This window comes from Siniperca chuatsi, linkage group LG7 (assembly GCF_020085105.1).
Source record: "Siniperca chuatsi isolate FFG_IHB_CAS linkage group LG7, ASM2008510v1, whole genome shotgun sequence".
Classification (NCBI taxonomy): Eukaryota; Metazoa; Chordata; class Actinopteri; order Centrarchiformes; family Sinipercidae; genus Siniperca; species Siniperca chuatsi.
Window position 1 is genome coordinate 25,665,877 of NC_058048.1, and position 21,598 is coordinate 25,687,474.

A 21,598-nucleotide genomic window follows, 5' to 3' on the forward strand; every position below is an offset into this window, starting at 1 on the left:
ATAGACACATATTCGATTGCTTTAGGTTCACAGTTTTGTTATCAATGAACATTTCAATTGCCTGTGCAGTGTACATGTGTCACAATTGTGAAAGTTAACAAGTTCAGAATTGCTGCCTCATCATGGTGAAGGGGTTTGTGTGCCCTTTTGATTGTGGAAGCTGTGTTGTAGGGGCCAATAGCTCCTTGTATGATGTCCCAAGACAAACTAGTGTCAGGTAAGGGACTAGACAATAAGCGATTCAAAGATCTCTGTGGACTGTCACTTTGGGATGGACCCGCTTCAAGGTAGGGATGCCTGGGATGGGAGCTTGCAGGCAGGCACCGTCTGGTTTGGCCTAATTGAGTAATGTGGGCTGCTGCCATGTGGGCTAACCAACAGTTTTAACGGGGACCATTGATTGTCTGTAGATTAAGATTCAGAATAACCAGGATATTGTTTCTGGTCAAATACAAAGCTGTTGACTTTTTCAGATTTCATTTTTCAGTGCTTTGAGCAGCTTAAACTAAATTCCACTCACCTCTATCTTACTGTACTGAGGTGGAGCCAGACATTTCAGATACAGATATCTCAAAATCTGGACCCATAAAACCAAAACCATATGTATGGCTATACTGTATATAGGGGTTAATTAAAAATTATGTTTTTTGTAATCTGGGTGAGCTGACCTTTAAATGACGATGTAATGTCTCACTACTTATCAATTACAGAGCTTATTCACAGTAGTATTTGTTTTTCCTCTGTTGTTTTTTAATAAAATGTGTAGCAACTCCCATTTACCAGAGTGAAAACATATATTGACTTTCTGTCATAAAACACAATTCATAAAGCACAATGCTGGTGGCCCATACGAGAGCCTTCAAGTTTTTAGTGAGAGAGATGCAGGCAGAGGGCGGACTGATGTTGTGGCTTAGTCCACCTCATTTGTATACCAATTGCTTCGTTCATTATGCATTGATAGCTTTGGACTTTCTGGACCTACTTCAGTTTTTTAAAGACTGCCCCACCCATACTCTCTCCCCCTCTAACACTGATTTGAACGTGTCCTCCACCCTCTGCAAAGCTGTGTCTGAAACAGAAGATGACAATCTCTGGTTTCTCACTGTTGCTCAATGGACTGGTCACCTCCGCAATGTGACCTTGTCTTAGGAACTCTGCTGTTAATTAATTCACTATTGTCCGCTTTGTAAGCCTGCAACGAGGTGATCACATAACACATGAGTGCACCGCTTTCAAGATTCCTTTCTGGTCATCTGGTTGTGTGTTTGTCCTCTTCTGTGCTAGCTTCAACACACCTCAGGGTTGTTAATTGTGTTGTCATTATGTGAAGCTGATAACTTTAAGATTCAAGGAAGCTTTATTGTAATTGTCTTCAAAATTGTAGTTGCTCCAATCAGGTGTAGTCATCAAGAGATAATAAAATAAATCAAATATAAAAGTGCCAAATATACACTTGTCAAATGTGAATACATTTTATATAGTAGTGAGTTGAAATAAAAATAGTCATGAAAATAGAGATTCAAGTGTGAAATAATGTAAAGATATTGCACTTGTATTGTACATATTAGCCACTATGTAAAGTTTCTAACTTACTCAATAGGGCCGAAAATACAAATTTGACATGCTTATATGACTAATAATACTTAATATGACTGAGTAAAGCAGTAAATTATAACTAACTATATTATTTGGTGAGCCTTAGCATGATGGTCAGGTGTATTGTTCCATTATTTCTTTTGTTCTACAGCCCCCTTAAATGTTAGTGAGAGACAGATACCTCCCTTGCTGAACTGTATGCATGCATTAGTGTGAACTCCCCAATTCAGCAGTATTTCCAGCTTCATCTGGTCTCAGAGGCCTCCTTTTGGTAGGGTCTGTCCCAGACGCCTTTGGTCAACCCCTGAAGTGTCTGTATGATGGAGAGAGGCAAGGGCCAGTGCAAGGTCAGCCCTGCCTCCTCTGCCCATTTCTCTTGTCTCAGCAGCACAACACGTCCTGTAGCACTCTGGGCAAAAGAAAAAGATACAAAACTTGATCTTCTCATGTGATGTTTATTGTTGTTCTCTGTGCAAAATAGTCACAGCCACTTTAACATGACATGTCAACATGAGGAAATTGCAGTGTATGTTTGGATTTTTTTTTCTGTTAAATGAAGTCAACTAATTAATGTAGTGTTTGACAAGCCATTAATTTTCCATTGTTCTTAATGAGAATAATATTCATCCTGGTCCTTGTCAGTCTACTGACAGGAGGCAAGAAGGAGGCATTCTCTGATGAATGTATATGAGATGCTCAGTGGAAACATTAGTCACTGGTCTGGAGCTGGAACACAGGCTGTCATCACCTAGGGACTGTAACAGACAGGCTCAGATTTATCCCTTGTGTGTGTGTGTGTGTGTGTGTGTGTGTGTGTGTGTGTGTGTGTGTGTGTGTTCACCCTTCCTTCTCTGTGGCCAGAGGCAAGCTAGCAGCTTTGATAGTTTTCTTTCCCCTATATCCTCGAGACTGCTGCAACAGCTGTAAAACTTTACTTTACTGGCTCTGTGAAACCTCTCACTATTGATCTTTGTTGTCACAGACCCAACATTATTGCAGGGGTTCAGTTAAATACTGCTGCTAAAGGCTTTCTTTTTGCTGAGCAGCCATTTTAAGTCATTATGTTTGTGTCTCACTGAAATGAATATTAGATTTAGCCTTCTTACATCAGCTACAAGAAGCTCTGAATGTTTCTCTTTTTCTAATCCTAATCCTAATCGTTTTCCCCTATGCCCCCTCTACATCCTCAGATCAAGTTCGGAACAGCTATTTCATTGGTCTGGATGGCTCGCTACAGCTAGTATTGGCTAATGGTATGGAAGTGTCCCTGCACACCGAGCCCCACCTGCTGGCCGGCACAGTCAACCCCACAGTCAGCAAGAGGAACGTAACCCTGGCCATTGACAATGGCCTTAACCTGGTGGAGTGGAGACAGAGGAAGGAGCAGGCTCGTGGCCAGGTCACTGTGTATGGACGCAGATTAAGGGTAAGCATGCTGCATTGCTAAAAGTAACTTGTGCTTATACACACTTAAAAAGTACCACAAGATCAATGTTAAAGGATGGATCATGGGAGTGAAGAAAATTTCTATCTCACTCAAAATGGCATTGAATTACAGCTAGCTCCTTTATATGACTATACTCACTGTATACTCACTGTGCACTGTGGTAAAGCCTTAACTGAAAGACTTCTGCATTCCTCAATGTGAGTCTGAGGTGTAGACTAACAGATAGCAGCCCTGTTCACTGGAAGAGAGCTATGTTCAGACCAACATAAGCACTGTGACATGCAAAAGACATTGGAACAGCGGGGTCCAAAATGCAGGATCGTTTGGGGGAAAAAAATTAACCTGACTCAACCTTTGCCAAACTGCAATACAATGCCATCAGGCAAAGCACTGTACTGGGCAATCACATACATGCACACATTCCATGTAGAATACATTGTAACATGAAGTGAAATGCTGTTATTTATCTTGAAATCATTGACAGAGCAGAAAATGATTGGAAGTGAATCTTCTCACCTGTACCTGTAGCAGCACACCCACATCAATACAACCCCTTGCATTTTTTTTAATGCAAGTCTATTTTTGGTCTGAATGTGACCTAAGTAGACTAAATAAATTTGAATTCAGTGTTGTGCACACTTTTAGTATTTTGATAAGACAAGTCTGTAAAATACTTGTAGATAAAATCAAAATTCAAAGAGATATGTGATTGGGTAAATGGCCTCAGCAAGCTAACCTTGCAAAGATGATGCAGTTACAGAATATCAACAGGTCCCTTTTCATAATGAGATAAACACCCAATGTTTGACCATAAAGCATCTAGAATGACCCACTGGAAATTACTATTAACACAGGGTGCGCCTATAAAAAATATATCCTGATTGATTGGCTTGTATAGTTTTTCTTGGCTTTTTAAGGCAAATAACAACTTTGCTTAAGTTGGCTTCCACATTCTCTGGGAGGAGACACAGCTAATGGGGAGGTGCCACTTTGTCTGTCATTGGCTGTCCATTTAATGGCTCTGTCGTCCCTTTGGAAGTGAAAGCATCTAATGTATGTTACAGACAATGGCCCCAGGAGTGAGATAGGAAATGGGAGCAGCCTAATGGCAGGAACAGAGGGGATGAACAGAGCTGGAATCATTGAGCGACCTTGAGTGGCATGTCAAGTGATATTACGTGGGTGGCTGGATGAGTGTGTGGCAGTGCATGGGGGAATGCATGAGATGCATGAGAAACGAAGCAAGAGAGGCAACTGTGTAGCTCTGACTTCACATGTCTTTGTTGTTCAAGGAAATGAGCGAAGATGTCGGAGAAAAGCATAAGTGTTTGGGTTGTTGCTGTCTGTATTCCAGTTTGTTTCTCTGCCTGCATTTATTACAATGTGGAACTATACATGCATGTGTTTGTTGTATTGTGCATTTCATGTCCTAAGGCTATTGGGGTCACTGATGGTCCTCAGTTTACCCCTTCCACAGTGACACGTGCCACTCGGGCTCTCCCCCTCCCAGCCACCCACGTTCATGATTTATATTGCCAAGGCACAGTCATTCTGTTTCTTTCCATGGAAACAAATCCTTGTCTTAGCTGAGTAGCTTGTAAGTATACAGTAATGAGAGAACCCTTGTGGCTGCCACTCCGCCATAGCAAGAATCCTCAACCACTTCAATGTGGAATTTAAAACAGAGAAGAAGCTGATATCTCTATATTAGCATTTTCGTCTTATAATTTAGGGCTGGTTGTTCAAAAGAGATACGGTTTAGAAACAAATAAAATGATAGAATTTATTTTCTTTGATTGCAATGTGAGAACAAACATAACTGATGTTATTGAAGAAAACAGAATAGGTGTTGAATCATGAGAACCGATGACCGAAAGCATTTTCATTTGTAAAATAACATATTGAGATTGTAATTTGACACAAAAGTCATTGATATTGATTGAGAGATGAGATGTTGCTCTAATGTTTTATGTTGAGGACAGTATAAAATGTAACATTGTAGGTCTAATGTAGTGTAAAAGTCCCCTCTTCTGTTTCTACACATCTATTTTCCTCTTAGAGGCAATGTCCAATTTAAAATAATTCCTCTTGAGTGGGTTTCCATTCTCATGGGATCTTGGGATCTCTGCTGTAAGAGGTTTTTTCCACCCTGTTGAGTCTTTTGCGATACTTTATTTCCTGTCGGAAACGATCTCAATACAATCTTTTTGGACAGACAGCAGGCCTCTGTTGCCTATGAAAGAGTCTAAAACACTGCGTCCAGTGTTTCAGGAAATGCCTGAGCAGGAGGGGTCTCAGTCTTTGATATCCAGTCGCTTATCTTTAAGAATCTAGGTAGTTTAACAAATCTCAGTCTAAATGCTGTAGTAATTTCACTTTTGTCAGTGCAGTCTGTGGACCCCCCTGTTCTTATTCCTTGAACATTGGAGGATTCACCCCACCCCCCACCCCCATCAGTCTTGGGGCTCAAATTGCTTGTGCCACTCCAAACCTTCATGGAATCGTGTTCCTCATCAATCTGTTGCTTTTAGTGTAAAGTAATCCTCTCAATTAGGTATCAGTGACATTAATTGCGTCTGGTGTAATTGTCCCTTCACAGATGAGAGACCTAAGCATGCTTTTCTCAATGTGAGATTAAAAAAGTGAGGCTTCTCAGCAAACCCCCTGCGACCTGCTCTGTGGCATGTGTCTGGAAAGTAGCCAGAAGCAGCTTTCTGAGCTAAGATGTTTTTAAGCCTTGCCAAGCATTTTACCAAGCCAAACGATAGCACATCTGAAGAGAAACTTTGTACATTATTAAGAAAAAAACGTGAATAATAATAATACAGAATCAGGGGGGCAGTTTTTATTAATGCCAGAGACCTCTACGACCACATTTTCCCAAATCTTCCAGATGGTGTTTAAAGTAGTGGTTTGTATGGAGACTTGCTTTGGCCAGCAACCTAAGGCCCTTTTCTCCTCTTGATTTGATTTCTTTTTCCTCTGTAGCTTTTGCTTACAGAGGCTGCTGACTGAGAAACGTAATGGTAGGCTGTTGGTTGATCTTTTTGGCTGCAGCACAGAAGCTTCCTCCTAGATAAAACCTGGCAGTGGGTTCGACTCTGTGCTGACCTGAACATGGCCTTAAGGATTACATTCTTCAGAGCTGTATCTTTCTGCTCTGATCACAGTGAAGCAAGGGTCACTGTGTGCCGCCTTATGCATTCAAAAGAGGCAAAAAATTTGAAGTGTTATTTAAACAATGTTCTGAGTCACACAGGAAAAGAATTGATTTTTTTCTCCTCTTTTCCAATTTACAGAAATGGCTAAATAAAATGAGAGTCATCTGCGCCTAGTAATTCTTTTCAGTAAGCAGTGAAAATGAATTTAATGATCAATGTGGCTCTAATGTTTCTTGCATGAATAGGCATACTCCCACTAAGACTCTGCTGAATTTTTACACAAACAAAGAAATATGGTAATTCTTATAATTTCATCACTTCAATAGCTCCTGCAGTTCTGAGATACAGCTCCTCTGTTGTAATTAAAAGCTGTGAAAAGAAGAATATAAAATAATCACTTTGTGATTAAAGCTCTCCTCATAAGGTTCCACCTCAGATTAGCAGTGCACCAATTCCTCTCAATCATTTCAAACTTCTAACATGTTTATTCCCTCTCGGTGGAGCTCCTGTGGTCAAATTGAATGTTTCTAACGCACTGCTTCCTCTCCTATAGGTTCATAACAGAAACTTGCTGTCATTAGACTTTGATCGAATCACCAGGACGGAAAAGGTCTACGATGACCACAGGAAGTTTACGTTACGGATCCACTACGACCATGCTGGGCGGCCCACTCTGTGGGCGCCAAGCAGTCGTCTGAATGGAGTCAATGTCACGTATTCCCCTGGAGGGCATGTGGCAGGTATCCAAAGAGGTACCATGTCTGTACGCATGGAGTATGACCAGAATGGCAGAATTACCTCCCAGATATTTGCTGATGGTAAATCGTGGAGCTACACTTATCTTGAGAAGGTACAAATTGTTGGTGCTGTAATGATGATTAAATGGTTTAAAGATAAATATAAAGATGGTAGAGACATGTTGTACAGAGAAATTGTTGACGTATGTTTGTGTAAGAACCTTGACAGGAGATTTTAGACTGAAGTTAAAAGTACTACAGCAGTGTTTGTGCTGCATTATCAGGCACTAGCACAGATATCAGCAGAAATGTAATTAGAACCTGTCTGGTGCACCGTAGATGTTATATTTTGTTACCATAGTCTGACAGAAAAGCCCAACCTGAAATGGCTCTGATGAGAAGAACAGAGTGAAATGTCACTTTCTAATCACTAACTGAAGGCAAGATTGTTGAGGAGAAGGTAAAGAGCTGCGATTCTCCAGCTCAGACAAAACCTTGTTAATAGTCTATAGTTAGTTTTTCAGCAACCTCTAAGTGCTGAGATGCTGGCAGCCTGTTGTGACAGCCTTAGAACTGATTTAAAGACATCATTTATTGGTGCAAGAAGGGTGCGAATGGAAACTTTCGATTTGTCGAGTTGTGAAAAATTCTGTTCCCTCATACTGTTTGGATCAAAAGATCCCACATATAAGAAACAAGAAGCAGCCTGTTTATGAAATCATCTCTTAAGGAAATCTTAATGTCAGAGGAATATCAACAACTCCACTTTAAAGATGGAAATTAGATTTGGTCTGAATCAGACTTGCATGCATAGTATGTTATTGCTTTTGACATTTTGCTTGTCCTTTTGCGGTACACCAGTGTCTTGTACATTCCAAACCTACACTTAGTGAAAGTACACATTATGTAGCTAATGTAAGGAATAGATTCAAATTCCTTTTTATGTTTTGTTTGTTTTATATAATTTATATGTATATATATAATTATTTTTTTAATCTTGTCTTATTTTGTGATACTCTGTTTATATCAATATATATATCAAATATATTATCCTATTAAATATAATTAATCTTACACTGTATTTAAATAACTCAAAGAATACTCTGAATGTTTCACATTCTCTTTACAGTCCATGGTACTGCTGCTCTACAGCCAGAGGCAGTATATCTTTGAATTTGACAGAAATGACCGACTATCCTCTGTGACCATGCCCAACGTGGCACGGCAGACCCTAGAGACATCCTGCTCCATTGGCTACTACAGAAACACCTACCGGCCCACTGAGGGTAACGCTTCAGTGCTCCAGGACTACAGTGAGGACGGCCAGTTGCTGCAGACCACCTACCTGGGCACAGGCCGCAGGGTCATCTACAAATACGGCAAGCTTGCCAAGCTGCTGGAGATTCTCTATGACACCACACGCATCGGTTTCTCCTATGATGAGGTGGCAGGCATGCTGAAGACAGTCAACCTGCAGAGTGAGGGCTTTACCTGCACCATCCGCTACCGTCAGATTGGCCCACTAATTGACAGACAGATTTTCAGATTCAGTGAAGAGGGCATGGTCAACGCCAGATTTGACTATGTCTACGACAACAGTTTCCGAGTAACTAGCATGCAGGCTGTCATCAATGAAACACCGCTGCCAATCGACTTGTATCGCTATGATGACGTGTCTGGCAAAACAGAGCAGTTTGGCAAATTTGGAGTAATCTATTATGACATAAATCAAATTATCACCACAGCAGTGATGACCCACACCAAACACTTTGATGCTTATGGCCGGGTGAAGGAAGTCCAATATGAGATCTTTCGCTCGCTCATGTACTGGATGATGGTGCAATATGACAACATGGGGCGAGTGGTGGCCAAGGAGCTAAAGGTTGGGCCTTATGCCAACACCACACGCTACACATACGAGTATGATGCCGATGGTCAACTCCAGGTGGTCTCCATCAACGACAAGCCTCTGTGGAGGTACAGCTATGACCTAAACGGCAACTTGCACCTCCTCAGCCCTGGAAACAGCGCACGCCTCACACCACTACGCTATGATATCAGAGACCGCATTACTCGCTTGGGAGATGTCCAGTACAGGATGGATGAGGATGGTTTCCTCAAGCAGCGAGGGAACGACTACTTTGACTACAACTCAGTGGGCCTGCTGGTTAAGGTGTACAACAAAGTGAGCGGTTGGAGCATCAAATACCGTTATGATGGCCTGGGCAGGAGGGTGTCCAGCAGAAGCAGCATGGGCCACCACCTGCAGTTCTTCTATGCTGACTTATCCAGCCCCACTAGGGTCACCCATATGTACAATCACTCCAGCTCTGAGATCACTTCACTGTACTATGACCTACAGGGACACCTTTTTGCCATGGAGCTAAGCAGCGGGGATGAGTTTTATGTGGCCTGTGATAACATAGGCACCCCTCTGGCTGTGTTCAGTGGCTCAGGCCTCATGATCAAGCAGGTCCTTCATACAGCGTTCGGAGAGGTTTACCTTGACACCAACCCCAGCTTCCAGCTCATAATCGGCTACCAGGGAGGCCTGTATGAGCCTCTCAGCAGACTGGTCCACATGGGCAGACGGGACTATGATGTCCTTGCTGGCCGCTGGACAACACCTGACCATGAGATCTGGAAACGTCTCAACAGCAACCACATTGTGCCATTCAACTTGTACATGTTCAAGAATAACAATCCTCTCAGCAACAATGAGGAGATAAAGTGCTATATGACAGGTAAGTTCACTTAACAGACCTATGTTCTAAAGAGATGAGAGATTTTTTCTCATTTTCGTTTCCTTTGCAGACGAAAATGGGGAAAAGATAAATGTGTTACAGAGTATCAAAACGTCCATAGAAACTTCTCAAACCACAGCTGCCATCCTCTGCAGAGGCCACATTTCAGGCAGTGTGTAGTATTCCTCTAAAAGTTGTAATGAAAATAAGTAGGAATCATCCTCAAAATAATTGAAACAATTATTTGAATTGTTCACAGGTAAGTAACTGTATATAAATAGCAGCTGACAGATGTTAAGTGAGTCCCACCAGAGCAAACAATGATGCATATAACTTTTTTATGGTGCTAAAATTACATGTGTGAAGCGGGAGGAGAGGGACCCATATCTTAACCCTCATTCCTGTGTGAAACCACTGTTGCTTGCAGTTCAGCAAACAATACTCATTTCAGGTTTTTCTGTCAAATTTGGTGTGTTTTTATTCTAAACAACAAGCCGCAAATGGAAGTACAGACCCTGCCAAAATTAAATTGAAAAGCAGTGTACTAGAGAGGCTTTTAAGAGCTTCCTCACTGGGACAGAGGTTGTTTTTCTGCTATGGTGTTTGTGTGTGTGTGTGTGTGTGTGTGTGTGTGTGTGTGTGTGTGTGCGCACCCAGTGGCTATCGTTTTGAAAGTGCTCAAAGGGAACAATGCTGTACAGCAAAGCCCCCTCTGTTGGTGAACACCCAGGTCCCTTCCCAGAAATATCACATCGTTTTGTGTTGCTTTGTGGTAGGGAGGAGGTAAATGGCAGTGAAAGCACCCCAGCGAAGGAGAGCACAATGGATCCATAGAAACCTTAGCCAGCCCGGTTGTATCAACCTCTTTGGCTGGAAGGAAAACAACATTGTTAAGGATACTCGGTGAATACTCTGTGGTTACACCAATCAGCTTCAGCTAGATCGCATTCACAAATGGAAGATTTAATTCTCCATGTTTTTCATTCTGCATTATATTTACTCGATAATGCTATGTTGGCTATCAAATAATCCATTTTATACCTTTTATCCTTTATTCATTTATCTATAGACAATACTGAGTGGAAAAAATACTTACTTTTGTTCAGGTGGAGTCTAGGCTTTTACTTCTGTCTGTTCAACAAAGCCATTTAGCCGCCTGCCAAACAGAAAGGCGTTCAGCTTCACAGTCCACCATTAGGGGCTGACTGGCATTTGAATGCTAAGCAGACTGTTAGATATACTGTAGTGGGTCTGCCTCAATCGTGATTGATGGCACTGGCATTTCCATTCCTTTCACTAAATTATCAGGGTGCTTTCATTGTCCTTGAACAAATTCTTATTTAAAAAAAGCTTTGCCAGGTGCCACAATGTGGCAGTGCCAATCTGTGACAAACTTGCCCCCCAAGTGTCACAGCAATGATTCTGCCGTCCATAACAAACACATTGAAAGGGGGAAGAAACAAATGGCTCACATTTAACAGGCTTTGCTTCCACTCATATCTGTAGCCTTCTCTGTGATATTCAGAATTAATGACAACTTATCACAGGGGATGTTTAGCAGCACCTATAACCACAGTGCTGGTGGCTGCTGTATTTTCATGATTGCATGGATTTGAATCCCAGACACATCACTTTCCCCCTTTTCAGCATCTCATTAGAAAAAAGTTACTGCAGAAGAACCCGCTGAGTCTTCAAAATATCTTGTGTTGAAGTCTCGGCTGCTTTGAAATGACATGAAATTACAGTATATAATTATCAGCACAGCAGACACTCTCAGATGTCACTTGGCATTTCTGGGACCCAGCTGTGTGTCATTAGTGTGGCACCTGCAGGAGTGGACATGAATCATTGCCACCATCTCGAGTGTTTATTATAGCTTGTCCACTTTCACAAACAAATCAAGTGCTCAGACCGAGTGAGGAGTATTTCAAGAAGACAGCCACTTGAACACAGAATGTCAACTGTTAAAATTGAACAAATCAGTTCTTAATGTTTTTTATGATTTCTCTGGAGCCAGAAATTGTTGTGTCTATTAAGATAACAGTATTTGTAAATCACTGTTTCAATGTTTTGATCCCTCCTCTGCAGACGTGAACAGCTGGTTGGTGACCTTTGGCTTCCAACTGTACAACGTCATCCCTGGCTATCGCAAACCGAGTAGAGAATCTATGGAACCATCCTACGAGTTAGTCCGCACCCAGATCAAGACACAAGAGTGGGATAGCACCAAGGTAAACCAGTCACTCTCACCTATCCCACCTTTCACCTTACCACAGATCACCTTTCTCTACTGCTGCTCCCCTCCTTTCCAACATCATTAGCAAATAGACATGCTCTGTGTAGCCAGACTCCCAGAGGAGCTTCCAGCTATCAGGCCAAAACACAGCCCAGTGAGCCAGGTCACTGCCCCTAGTCCTCATCTAGGGGAATGGGGTCAGGCTAAACAGCTCTTGTAATTGTCCTGCCATTAGGGAAATTCACTCTCCATTCCCTCCACCACTAGCCATTGATTTCATCTCAGTCTTACACCGTTAGCCAAGGTCTGAGAAGTAGTAGACATGCTCTGATTACCGCGTTTATCAGCCCTTTTAAGTTGCCTCCAACTCACCTGAATTATTGAAGAGGCCACTGTTGTCTTGGGTTTGGTTACAGCTAGAATGCCACCCATCAGGAGGCCAGATTCATGTTGAGTGACGCTCTGGTTGCTACCTTAACACAGTGGGTATTTGTTGTTATAAAACATTTGCAAGCCTAAAAGCTACTAGGATGACACAATACAGGGTTATCTAAATTGGTGACTTGTGATCTTACTGATCTTACCAACCAACCATAATGAGCAGGTACACTAACTGGGCATAATAAACAGAGAAGCAGTGATGGTCAAAATATGCTGTAATACTATATACTATTGAAGTTTAATTTTAAATACTTAAGAATTTTAATCCTTTAAAATAAGAATTCAAAACACAGACACAGACCTGTACCTAATGTTTTCCATTTCTTATCCTCAATAATGTCAGAATTTCTTACCCATTTTTTCTGCCTCGGACATTGGATATAAATACATCCAATTTTACTGTCAGTGTAACCCGCATTATTTTTATTTATTTTTTTCAGTCAAGTGTTTGTTGACAAAAATAGCATGTGAATAAGTGCTTCAATGTGCTTAATATGCATTTAAAGTCCTGAAAGGAATTTCAATGTTACACGAGGCATTCCAGCACACTATGGTCAATTTCACAGGAAATATAACACTTATGAATCCACACTGTTATTTTACAGGTCATATATGAAGTGTAAAACCATAATAGTAGGAATTCCAGTTATGTCCTCTACTAGCATAGACCGCTTTGGGAGGGTTACTGTCAAAGCCCCCTGGGACTGACTCATGCATCCTGCTTGTGCCTCCACTAAGAATCTCTGAACTCTGAAGGTACCAATCTACAAAGGAGCTGCAACACAGTAAATATCTAAGTAGATTCAGCCAGATTAAATAGAATAAATGCAACACTCAGTTATACAGTTGCAATTCTGACTAAATCAGTCGTCACCTCGGTACTTGAAACCCTCATAACCCTCAGTAAAAGTCCTTAACCATAATTTTAGAGAGGGTAACCCCCACCAAGCCAAGATATCAGGTTACTTACATTTTTTTCCCCATCAGTTTCTTGATAGCACTCTCAGAGATGCTAAAATTAAATGAACATAAAAATATATTCACTTTGCTTATGTTTGCTTCACTCACTAAATACAAGTTGTTCCTTTGAGTAATAATATCATTGAAAGCAATTTTTCAAACCAGCCTTTCCAGTACAGTATATATTCAAGAATACCCATGATAGACTGTAATATCTCTAAAAATCATGTAACTGAGGCTTTAAATAGCAAAGTTAGCCTAGATTTGAAGGTTTTCCTCATGTTTGTGAGGGAGCTCTTCCTTCAGCACACCTCTGGAGTATGTACTGTGAATGATATATAAGGAAAGATTCAGATCATTAGTCTTTACCCTGTGCACGAGCCAAGGCAATGATATTTTTATCTAGAATTCCTGCTTCAAAAATGGTGCTCTGAGCTGGTAAATGCCATGTTAATCCTCACTGCAGATGGCCAGGCCAGCCTAATTAAATGTAGGCTTCTTTGAAGCACAAATATAGCTTTAAAACTACACAAGGTATATCCTGTACACTTGGCATTTTATTTTATTTTATACAGGAGAAAAGTTTGCCTGCCTTTCTATCTCTTTTCATTTAAGCCCCTATTTCGCCATGATGCTGAATCCTCACACAGATTGAAAAATGCCGTGAGGGGCCAGACAGATGAGGTTTGTGGTGCATAGAGCTTGTTCTCTCATTCTGGGTTTTGCTGGAGGCTGACCCCATGCTATATGAATGATGCCTCTCTCGGAGTTTCCCGTGAGGCTGTTTCAGTAAAGTGGAGGACATTGCCCCCTCCCCCCGGAACAGCTGACCGGGGCATGGTAAACAAACATGTAGTGGCATGGCATGAAGTGTCCCCCCAGGCCATCTCTCCTGAGGGGCCCAACAGCGTATGTCATATGTTTCCTCCTTTTCATGCAGGATCTGATACGGTGTCACGTCAGAGAATGGGCAGATAAGCTGGTCACTGCAGCCTGCTCCACACTCCTCAGCCCCACCCAATCCCCCAGCCTGTAGCCTCCCTCTAACGGACGAACAGAGAGACAGAATTAGAAACCGTCAGGAGGACTGGATGTGACTGGTTGACAAAAACTCCTCAGGACGCTCACAGCCTCTTAAAGTGGGCGATGGCAAGAAGGCACAGTGTTTTGAGAGCCTTTTTGTTGTTGCTCAGACGCATTCTGGCAACTGTCTCACTGTGTGTTGGCCAAGTTCCATTTCATATCACTCTACTCATTTTAACATCTCTCTTTCTTCCTGAGGAGTATCTCTTGTCAAGTAGTATTAGGACAAAGTATTAATTTTGGTTTAAGGTAATGTGGAATCTATACAAAGCTTTGATCCCTTAAGGAATAATATATATATACACTAGTTACCAACCAATGCCTGTTTCATATTTGGCACAGCATGGCTGTCAGAAGACAGTGATTTCACCCTTTTTCTAAATATCATGCCTGTCACAAATGATCAGAGAGATTTGCATTTGCTGTCAAACACCTCTGCCCCTACCTTGACTATGTGTGATACATTCACAGCTTCAAAGCATCATGGATTTTCTGTTTGCCATTGATAATGGTGTGAAGCAATTACATCATTATTTATATACGTAATGTACTAAAGATGTTATCAAATAAGAATGTGGGATCAATGGGATATTTTATATACCACCTGAAAGCTTTTATTTTTACACCTTTCAGTTTATTGAGGAAATTAATTTGATGACACCACTGGCATTCCAATTCCAGACCACACCAATATACCTCCAGGAAATTATTTTCGGTAAAACTTTGGTAAACTAATTTTAAGGAAATCTGTTTTCAGCATTGGATGCTTATATATTTTTGTTTTGTTCCTTTTCCTGCAGGTTTTAGAACGTATGTTACACCCAGATCATGTTTTTTCAAGTCATGAGTTCCATCACATTAATACACGAACATTTTACAAAAGATGTCGAATCATCCTCAGTCAGTCAAAAGCTTTAACATGAAAAAGAATAGTTTATACTCTGTAGTGATAGCATTGAATTTGAAGTGTTAATGAAGCAGTATGAATCTCAGTTTTGCGAAACGAGGGCATCTGAAAGCAGACAGTGCTGCTTAGTCCTCATGCAGAGTAGGATAAAGGTTACAAGCCAAGGTGTGAAGCAATCAGAAGTTTTGTTAAATATCTAGAATATCTTGTCTTCAAACAAGCAATTGGGTGATATTGTGTAAATCCATGTCTTGCACAGAGAAGAAACAGAAAATATATTTAACTGTCTACATAGATGCTGCGGGGGCTGTGTGACTAAACAGTATTGTCTTTCTTTTGCAGTCTTTGCTGGGCGTTCAGTGTGAAGTTCAGAGGCAGCTGAAGGCCTTTGTGAAGCTGGAGCGTTTTGGCCAGATCTACAGAGCCAAAAGTGCCGGATGTCCTCAGACAGAGGACAAGAAGATATTTGCCTCTGTTGGCTCAATCTTCGGCAAGGGGGTAAAATTTGCTATCCGAGATGGTCGCATAAGCACTGACATCATCAGCTTAGCCAATGAGGATGGGCGTCGCATGGCTGCAGTTCTGAACGATGCGTTCTACCTTGAAGACCTCCACTTCACTATCGCTGGAATGGACACCCACTACTTTGTGAAACTGGGCTCAGTGGAGGGAGACCTGGCCCTCATTGGCATGACGGTGGGCCGGCGCACGCTAGAGACCGGCGTCAATGTGACGGTGTCTCAGGTCAACACTGTTCTCAATGGCAGGACTAGGCGCATTACTGACATCCAGCTACAATATGGCGCACTGTGTCTGAATACGCGTTACGGCAGCAGTGTGGATGAGGAGAAAGCTCGTGTGTTGGAGCTTGCCCGGCAGAGAGCTGTCGCCCAGGCTTGGGCCCGGGAGCGCCAGAGACTGAGGGATGGAGAGGAAGGCTTGCGAACCTGGACTGAGGGAGAGAAGCAACAGCTCCTGGGCTCAGGGAAGGTGCAGGGCTACGACGGATACTACGTGGTTTCAGTTGACCAGTACCCTGAGCTGGCAGACAGTGTCAACAACATTCATTTCATGAGACAGAGCGAAATGGGCCGAAGGTGACATGAACACGAGGCTCTGGAGTTAGGTCTCAGTGACTCAGATGTAGGACATGGGACTTCTTGCCAAAGACAGTTGTGTACATGACCACTTTTTTTTCTTTGACTGTGCTCAACTTGGTTTTTAATATACTGTAAAAATAAAAAAACATGGTTGCAATCAGTTGCACTGTATTAATAGAAGAGTGCCCTTGTCCTTTTGAAGATTCTTTAACAGTCTTTGCCCTCCAAGTGCGGCTGCTAGAGGATGAACATTTGCGATGTCTGTGACTTATTTTTGTGACTCCATTTCCTCGTTCCTTTTGGTGATTCTGTTCAAAGGAATCCAAGAGGAGTATTGGTAATGCATTATGTTCACTGGCTCACTCTGCTGCCAGACTTGCAGATTGTTATTCACAAGCTTGCTCCATTCTGCCTTTTCTGCGCCTCAGCCAAGGAGATTCCTTCTCTTTTAATCACTTCTTTTTTATACTTGAAACCCTCATAGCCCCAGTCATCCATAAATAATGAGAGAGATTTCTGTTGGCGGTAGAGCCCTTCATCAAAACCCCAGCTGAACTTGTCAGAGCACCTTCATTTGTGTGATGTCTTGTAATTTTTTAAGAGGAGGATTGATGCTCATCTGTGGTCTTAGCTTAGAAGGCTTCAGTGCACCCTGACTGTGCATGTTGATGGCCTTCTTTATGAACTACAAAATTAGTAAAACTGCTTAATCAAGCTTAAATTGTATGGTAAAGCCAGCAAAGGGATATCACTTTTTTATTTTGTGCGGATTTTATTTTTTAACTGCTTTTTTTTTTCCAAGAAAGAAAATGAAAACATAGAATAAATTGTTCTATGCTCTTTTTTTTTGACAACTCGATTATGAAAATAGTGAAGAGCCAACCCTGTAAGAAAATACTGTGGAATTAATGTCTGTATTAAACAACAAAAGGTATTTTACAGGAATGGTTTTGAATTACATTTTAGTTTTGTTTTATAAGTAGCTATATGAATTAACAGTATAACAAATGTGAATTTAAAAAAATGTGAACTATTGTCCCTTTTATTGTTAATTGTTGTACTTGAACAATACTTAAGGGTGTTTCAACACATGGAATAAACTATGAAAGGTGATTTAGTTAAATCAATTACTGTGTTTTTCATTAGACTGACTACATTTTACTGATCTCAGTTGCATATGAAAGGCAGTGTTTGTTTATCAATGAGCTTAAGTCAGTATTCCTCACCACAACGTCCAATCAAATAAAGGTTGGGTTGAAAATATTTTTAAAAAGTGAGACTACAAAGATGGTTGAATAAACCAATCTCATCAGTGATACATACTACATTAACATATTGGCTGCTGAGATAGATAAGCTTCGCAGTGCTGTGGGTGAGATGAAAGATACAAATTGCCTTTGCCCTAAGGGCTGCCCGCAGGTCAGCATCGAAAGTGCTTTCATTCTCCAGAATAGGGTTCCACTTGGTCCCATGGCTGGCTGAAATGCATTAAACCTGCAGGTGTACTAGTTCCGTTTACAGACTAAAGGTCATATACACAGCAACCTTCGAAATAACCCACATAGACACATTCTCTAGCTCCCATATGTCTTTGTCCTCCTCAGTGGAAACTACAAAGGATAATTTTGCTGTCATTATGTGAAAACCCAACAGGAATTAAGAATATTTTGGAAATTGTGACATTGATTTGACTTCTGGTACTTTTTGAACTATGCCAAGTCATTTCACACTCTTGACTTTCATATAATTTTTCCATCAAAATATTAGCTTGTTTGTGTGTGTGTAGGGGTGGTGGGAGCATGATTGAGTGTCTCAATCTGTATAAACATTAAAGCAAACAGTACATGGTTATTTTTTTTCTGCTATTGGTTGATTCAGTGACATTTTGTTTCCAAAAAAAATATGTATGTTCAACATTATATGAATGAAGGATACTTGCATTGTGGAATATTGCACTGAGAACTGTTGCGTCATAAGACTGTATCTTTTTCTAAAGTTTTGGACTCATTTTGAGTTTTGGTTTGTTCTCAACACTGTGTTTTTAGCGCTTCTCTTTGATCATGTAAATATAAAGACATCAAAGTAAGCTGTAAATAAAATGCAAACGTAGATACCTCTTAGAGCTACATCAGTGACCCTGTGTAGTCTTAAGGTAGGGAAAAAAAATAAAGGGAATATTTTGTGTTTATTTTTTGTCTCTGTTATATATACTGTACTTCTATATAATACAGAAAAATATTTCCTATTGCTGCATCTCAAACTGAGACACGAGATATAACATCAGATTGATTCTCTTATATTCACTTCACTACCACACTTATATTTTATATTATATCTATATTATACAGCTTAGAAATTACAGACACATTTTACTGTTCATCTGCATCTGTAATATATTATACATACATAAATTCTCAGCCTACAACACATTTCATAAGACTTTAATGAGGCTAATTGGATGCAATATGATAATGTAATATTGCACCATGTGCCATTATTTAGTTAAACATGCACTTCCACCTGTTTAGATTCTCACACAAGAGTGAACATGTGGCTTGATCATCAGCACATAAAATACAGACTATTAATAAAAACATCTTCACAGTAAATGTATTTCACTGTCATAAAAAAAACAAGCCTCAAGGGATGCTCAGCAAAACTTGACTATTAATTAATCTGTCAAAGTTGAGGACCAGTCCTTTACAAAAGACACCAGGAGATTGTGTTTTTAAACTTGATAACTTTGTTGAAACAAGTGGAGCTCAGGGGCTAATCCTGTTAGCAGGTGGGGTGGCTCGGGAGTTAGCTGCCAGTATGTGGTGGCGACAAGGGAGCTTGGAACATTGACACTCACTGCAGGCAGAGCTGAGCTCGGTACCCAGAAGAAAGCATGATGGCCTGTTTTTCCTAAGCAGGCAGCACTCTTATTTGTTCTTTTCTACTTTGCATTAATGTGAGAGGAATAAACCACTGATCTCTCTGCGTGTCGGACAAGTGTCATAGGAAATGATCACATCCTAATATTTGCCTTAGCTAGTTTGACTACACATGTTTTTTTGCAATGTAAATTTCAAATCTGTGACTCTCTTCTTCCTTGACACTGCCTGAACCTCAAGACCCATATGCCTCCTGTAGAGAGGAGGATTTCTTCACAGGCAACAGAAAGTCTTGCTAGCAGAGAGTCTGTGCAGAATGAATTCTGCTGCAGAGAGGGAAAATGTCCTTTAGCCCGGAGGACTGTAGTCTTTTGGTAGAATCACAATAACAATAACTTCACCTCAGCCTCTGTTGCAGAGATGAAGTTGCCACAGTGCACTCTGATGATGAAAGAGGGAATTTGGAATTTTATCTTCTATAATCTGGTCTAATTAAGTACAAGCATTTGGTATAACTTTTGATCTGTTTTGGGAACAATGGAGCAGCCATTAACATAACTCATAAAGCCAAATGTTTGCAAGACACAAATAGGTTACCTAATTAATAATATCCAAATGACATGTTATTCATGGATAAATTCTATTTCACAATGCATAATATTGCAATATGATTCTTTTTTGCCTTGAGAACAAACTGTCCTGTGATGCTGATAGTTTGCACATGCTGTGCTTCATCACTGAATGGTTGAAAATGCAAGGAGAGGGTGAGGAAAACAGTATGTGCCAGAACGTGTTGAAAGTAATGGCTGAATCACTGGTATTGATGAACAACCTTATTAAAACCACACAAATTTGTCATTTGTGCTGTGGGTTAGTGAAAATATTTCTAATTGCACTTTTAATCAATTAAAATACAAATAACAAATGATCTTTTGATCCAATTCATATAACACACAAAACAGACCAGTGTCTGTTTTAAAATGGGTACATAAAAGATATTAAGGTCACATAAATCAGGCAAAATTAAAGAAAAATCATTTTTAACTCTTGTTTTTTTTTGTGTTGCTTTTTTGTGTTTTCTTCTTTTTTCAGACAGCTGGGTCTGCAGCAATTGGTTTCAGAGTTCAGTCAGAGTTTGACAGCTACACCATTTCTGGTGCATGCTGTCAAACTCTGAATTTGAATCCGTATTCACTTAACACCTACCGTTACATTCAAATTTGACTAACCCCTTCCAGATATTTATGTGAGAGGAAAGAATAAAATCCTGCTTTTAGCCTGATTTCACAACTACGACAGGCGGTGGAAGACGAAACCTTTCTCTAAAAACCATGCATGAACTATTTCCCATTACCTGTGCTGAGTCTGATGCAAAGAGATATATTCACATTGCTTTCACACTCCATCTGTTTCCTCTCACTGATTATTTGAACACTCTGAGCCCAAGTGTTGGATAAACACTGGCAAAGGTATTTACTGTTAAAATCAGCAAAAGGTTGATTCCTGCTGAGACCCAGCCATCCATTCCCTCAATGAATCCTGTATGTAGTCCGAAAGTAACTGCTAAAATGAAACACCTCTGGTCTTTGGTTTTCCTGTCATTCTCAGGTACTGTAATTACATGACAGTCAGCTGCATTTTTTTTCTTGAAGATCAGCAATGTTATGGACAAAAAGAGCCCCCATGCCACACTATTTTGCTGTTTCCAAGAATTCTAAGTATCCCAGTCTGGCTATACTTGTTCAAGTTTTCCCAACAGCCATAAAATAACTGGTTGGTATGATGGTCCACATCTGCTGTACAGCCTGATAACACCATATGCCTGAATGGATAGGACAGCCTCAGATTCTGTCTTTAATCATTCAGGTCCACATTCCCCTCTCTACCAGTTATGCAAATGGTGGACCAATCATAAAAGCTAATGGGGCAAGCAATGGTAAACCAACTGGCCATAGAGAAGAGTGAGGCTGAATTTTCCTCAAGGTTTAGGTCTCATTTGGATGCCCACCATGATGACAAAACACAGCAGTAACAGAAGCACTCAGTAAAGTGCAAGCTTCGGAAATGAAACTGAGTTGATGGTTTCCAAAGTGTCATATTTCTGTGGGTCATACAAAGGCCAGCGTTGCCTCTCATACAACTGACCCGCAAAGGGAAAATGGAAAATGTGCTGTACTAGCACCTTAAACAGTACAATGCTGCATGCTCGTAATATGAGAGGCATTATTTTCCAAAAATGAGACTTAAGAGCCCTGCGAGAGAGCCTGTTCTCCCCTATTGTAGAGCAACATAACCTGACAGTTTTGACCT

The 21,598-nt window shown here is 40.8% G+C and overlaps 1 protein-coding gene across 14 annotated transcripts in view; it reads left to right on the plus strand.

Annotated features, from left to right (window-relative positions):
- tenm4 (teneurin transmembrane protein 4) overlaps positions 1-18,600 on the plus strand; it is a 192,332-nt gene extending 173,732 nt beyond the window's left edge. For all 14 annotated transcript variants that reach the window (XM_044203214.1, XM_044203212.1, XM_044203216.1 and 11 more), the window contains 5 exons: positions 2,787-3,022; positions 6,758-7,054; positions 8,071-9,685; positions 11,774-11,916; positions 15,655-18,600. In XM_044203214.1, coding sequence (XP_044059149.1) covers positions 2,787-3,022; positions 6,758-7,054; positions 8,071-9,685; positions 11,774-11,916; positions 15,655-16,413 — 3,050 coding nt within the window. In that variant the 3' untranslated portion in view covers positions 16,414-18,600. The remainder of the gene's footprint in view (positions 1-2,786; positions 3,023-6,757; positions 7,055-8,070; positions 9,686-11,773; positions 11,917-15,654) is intronic.
- The last annotated feature ends 2,998 nt before the right edge of the window (positions 18,601-21,598 follow it).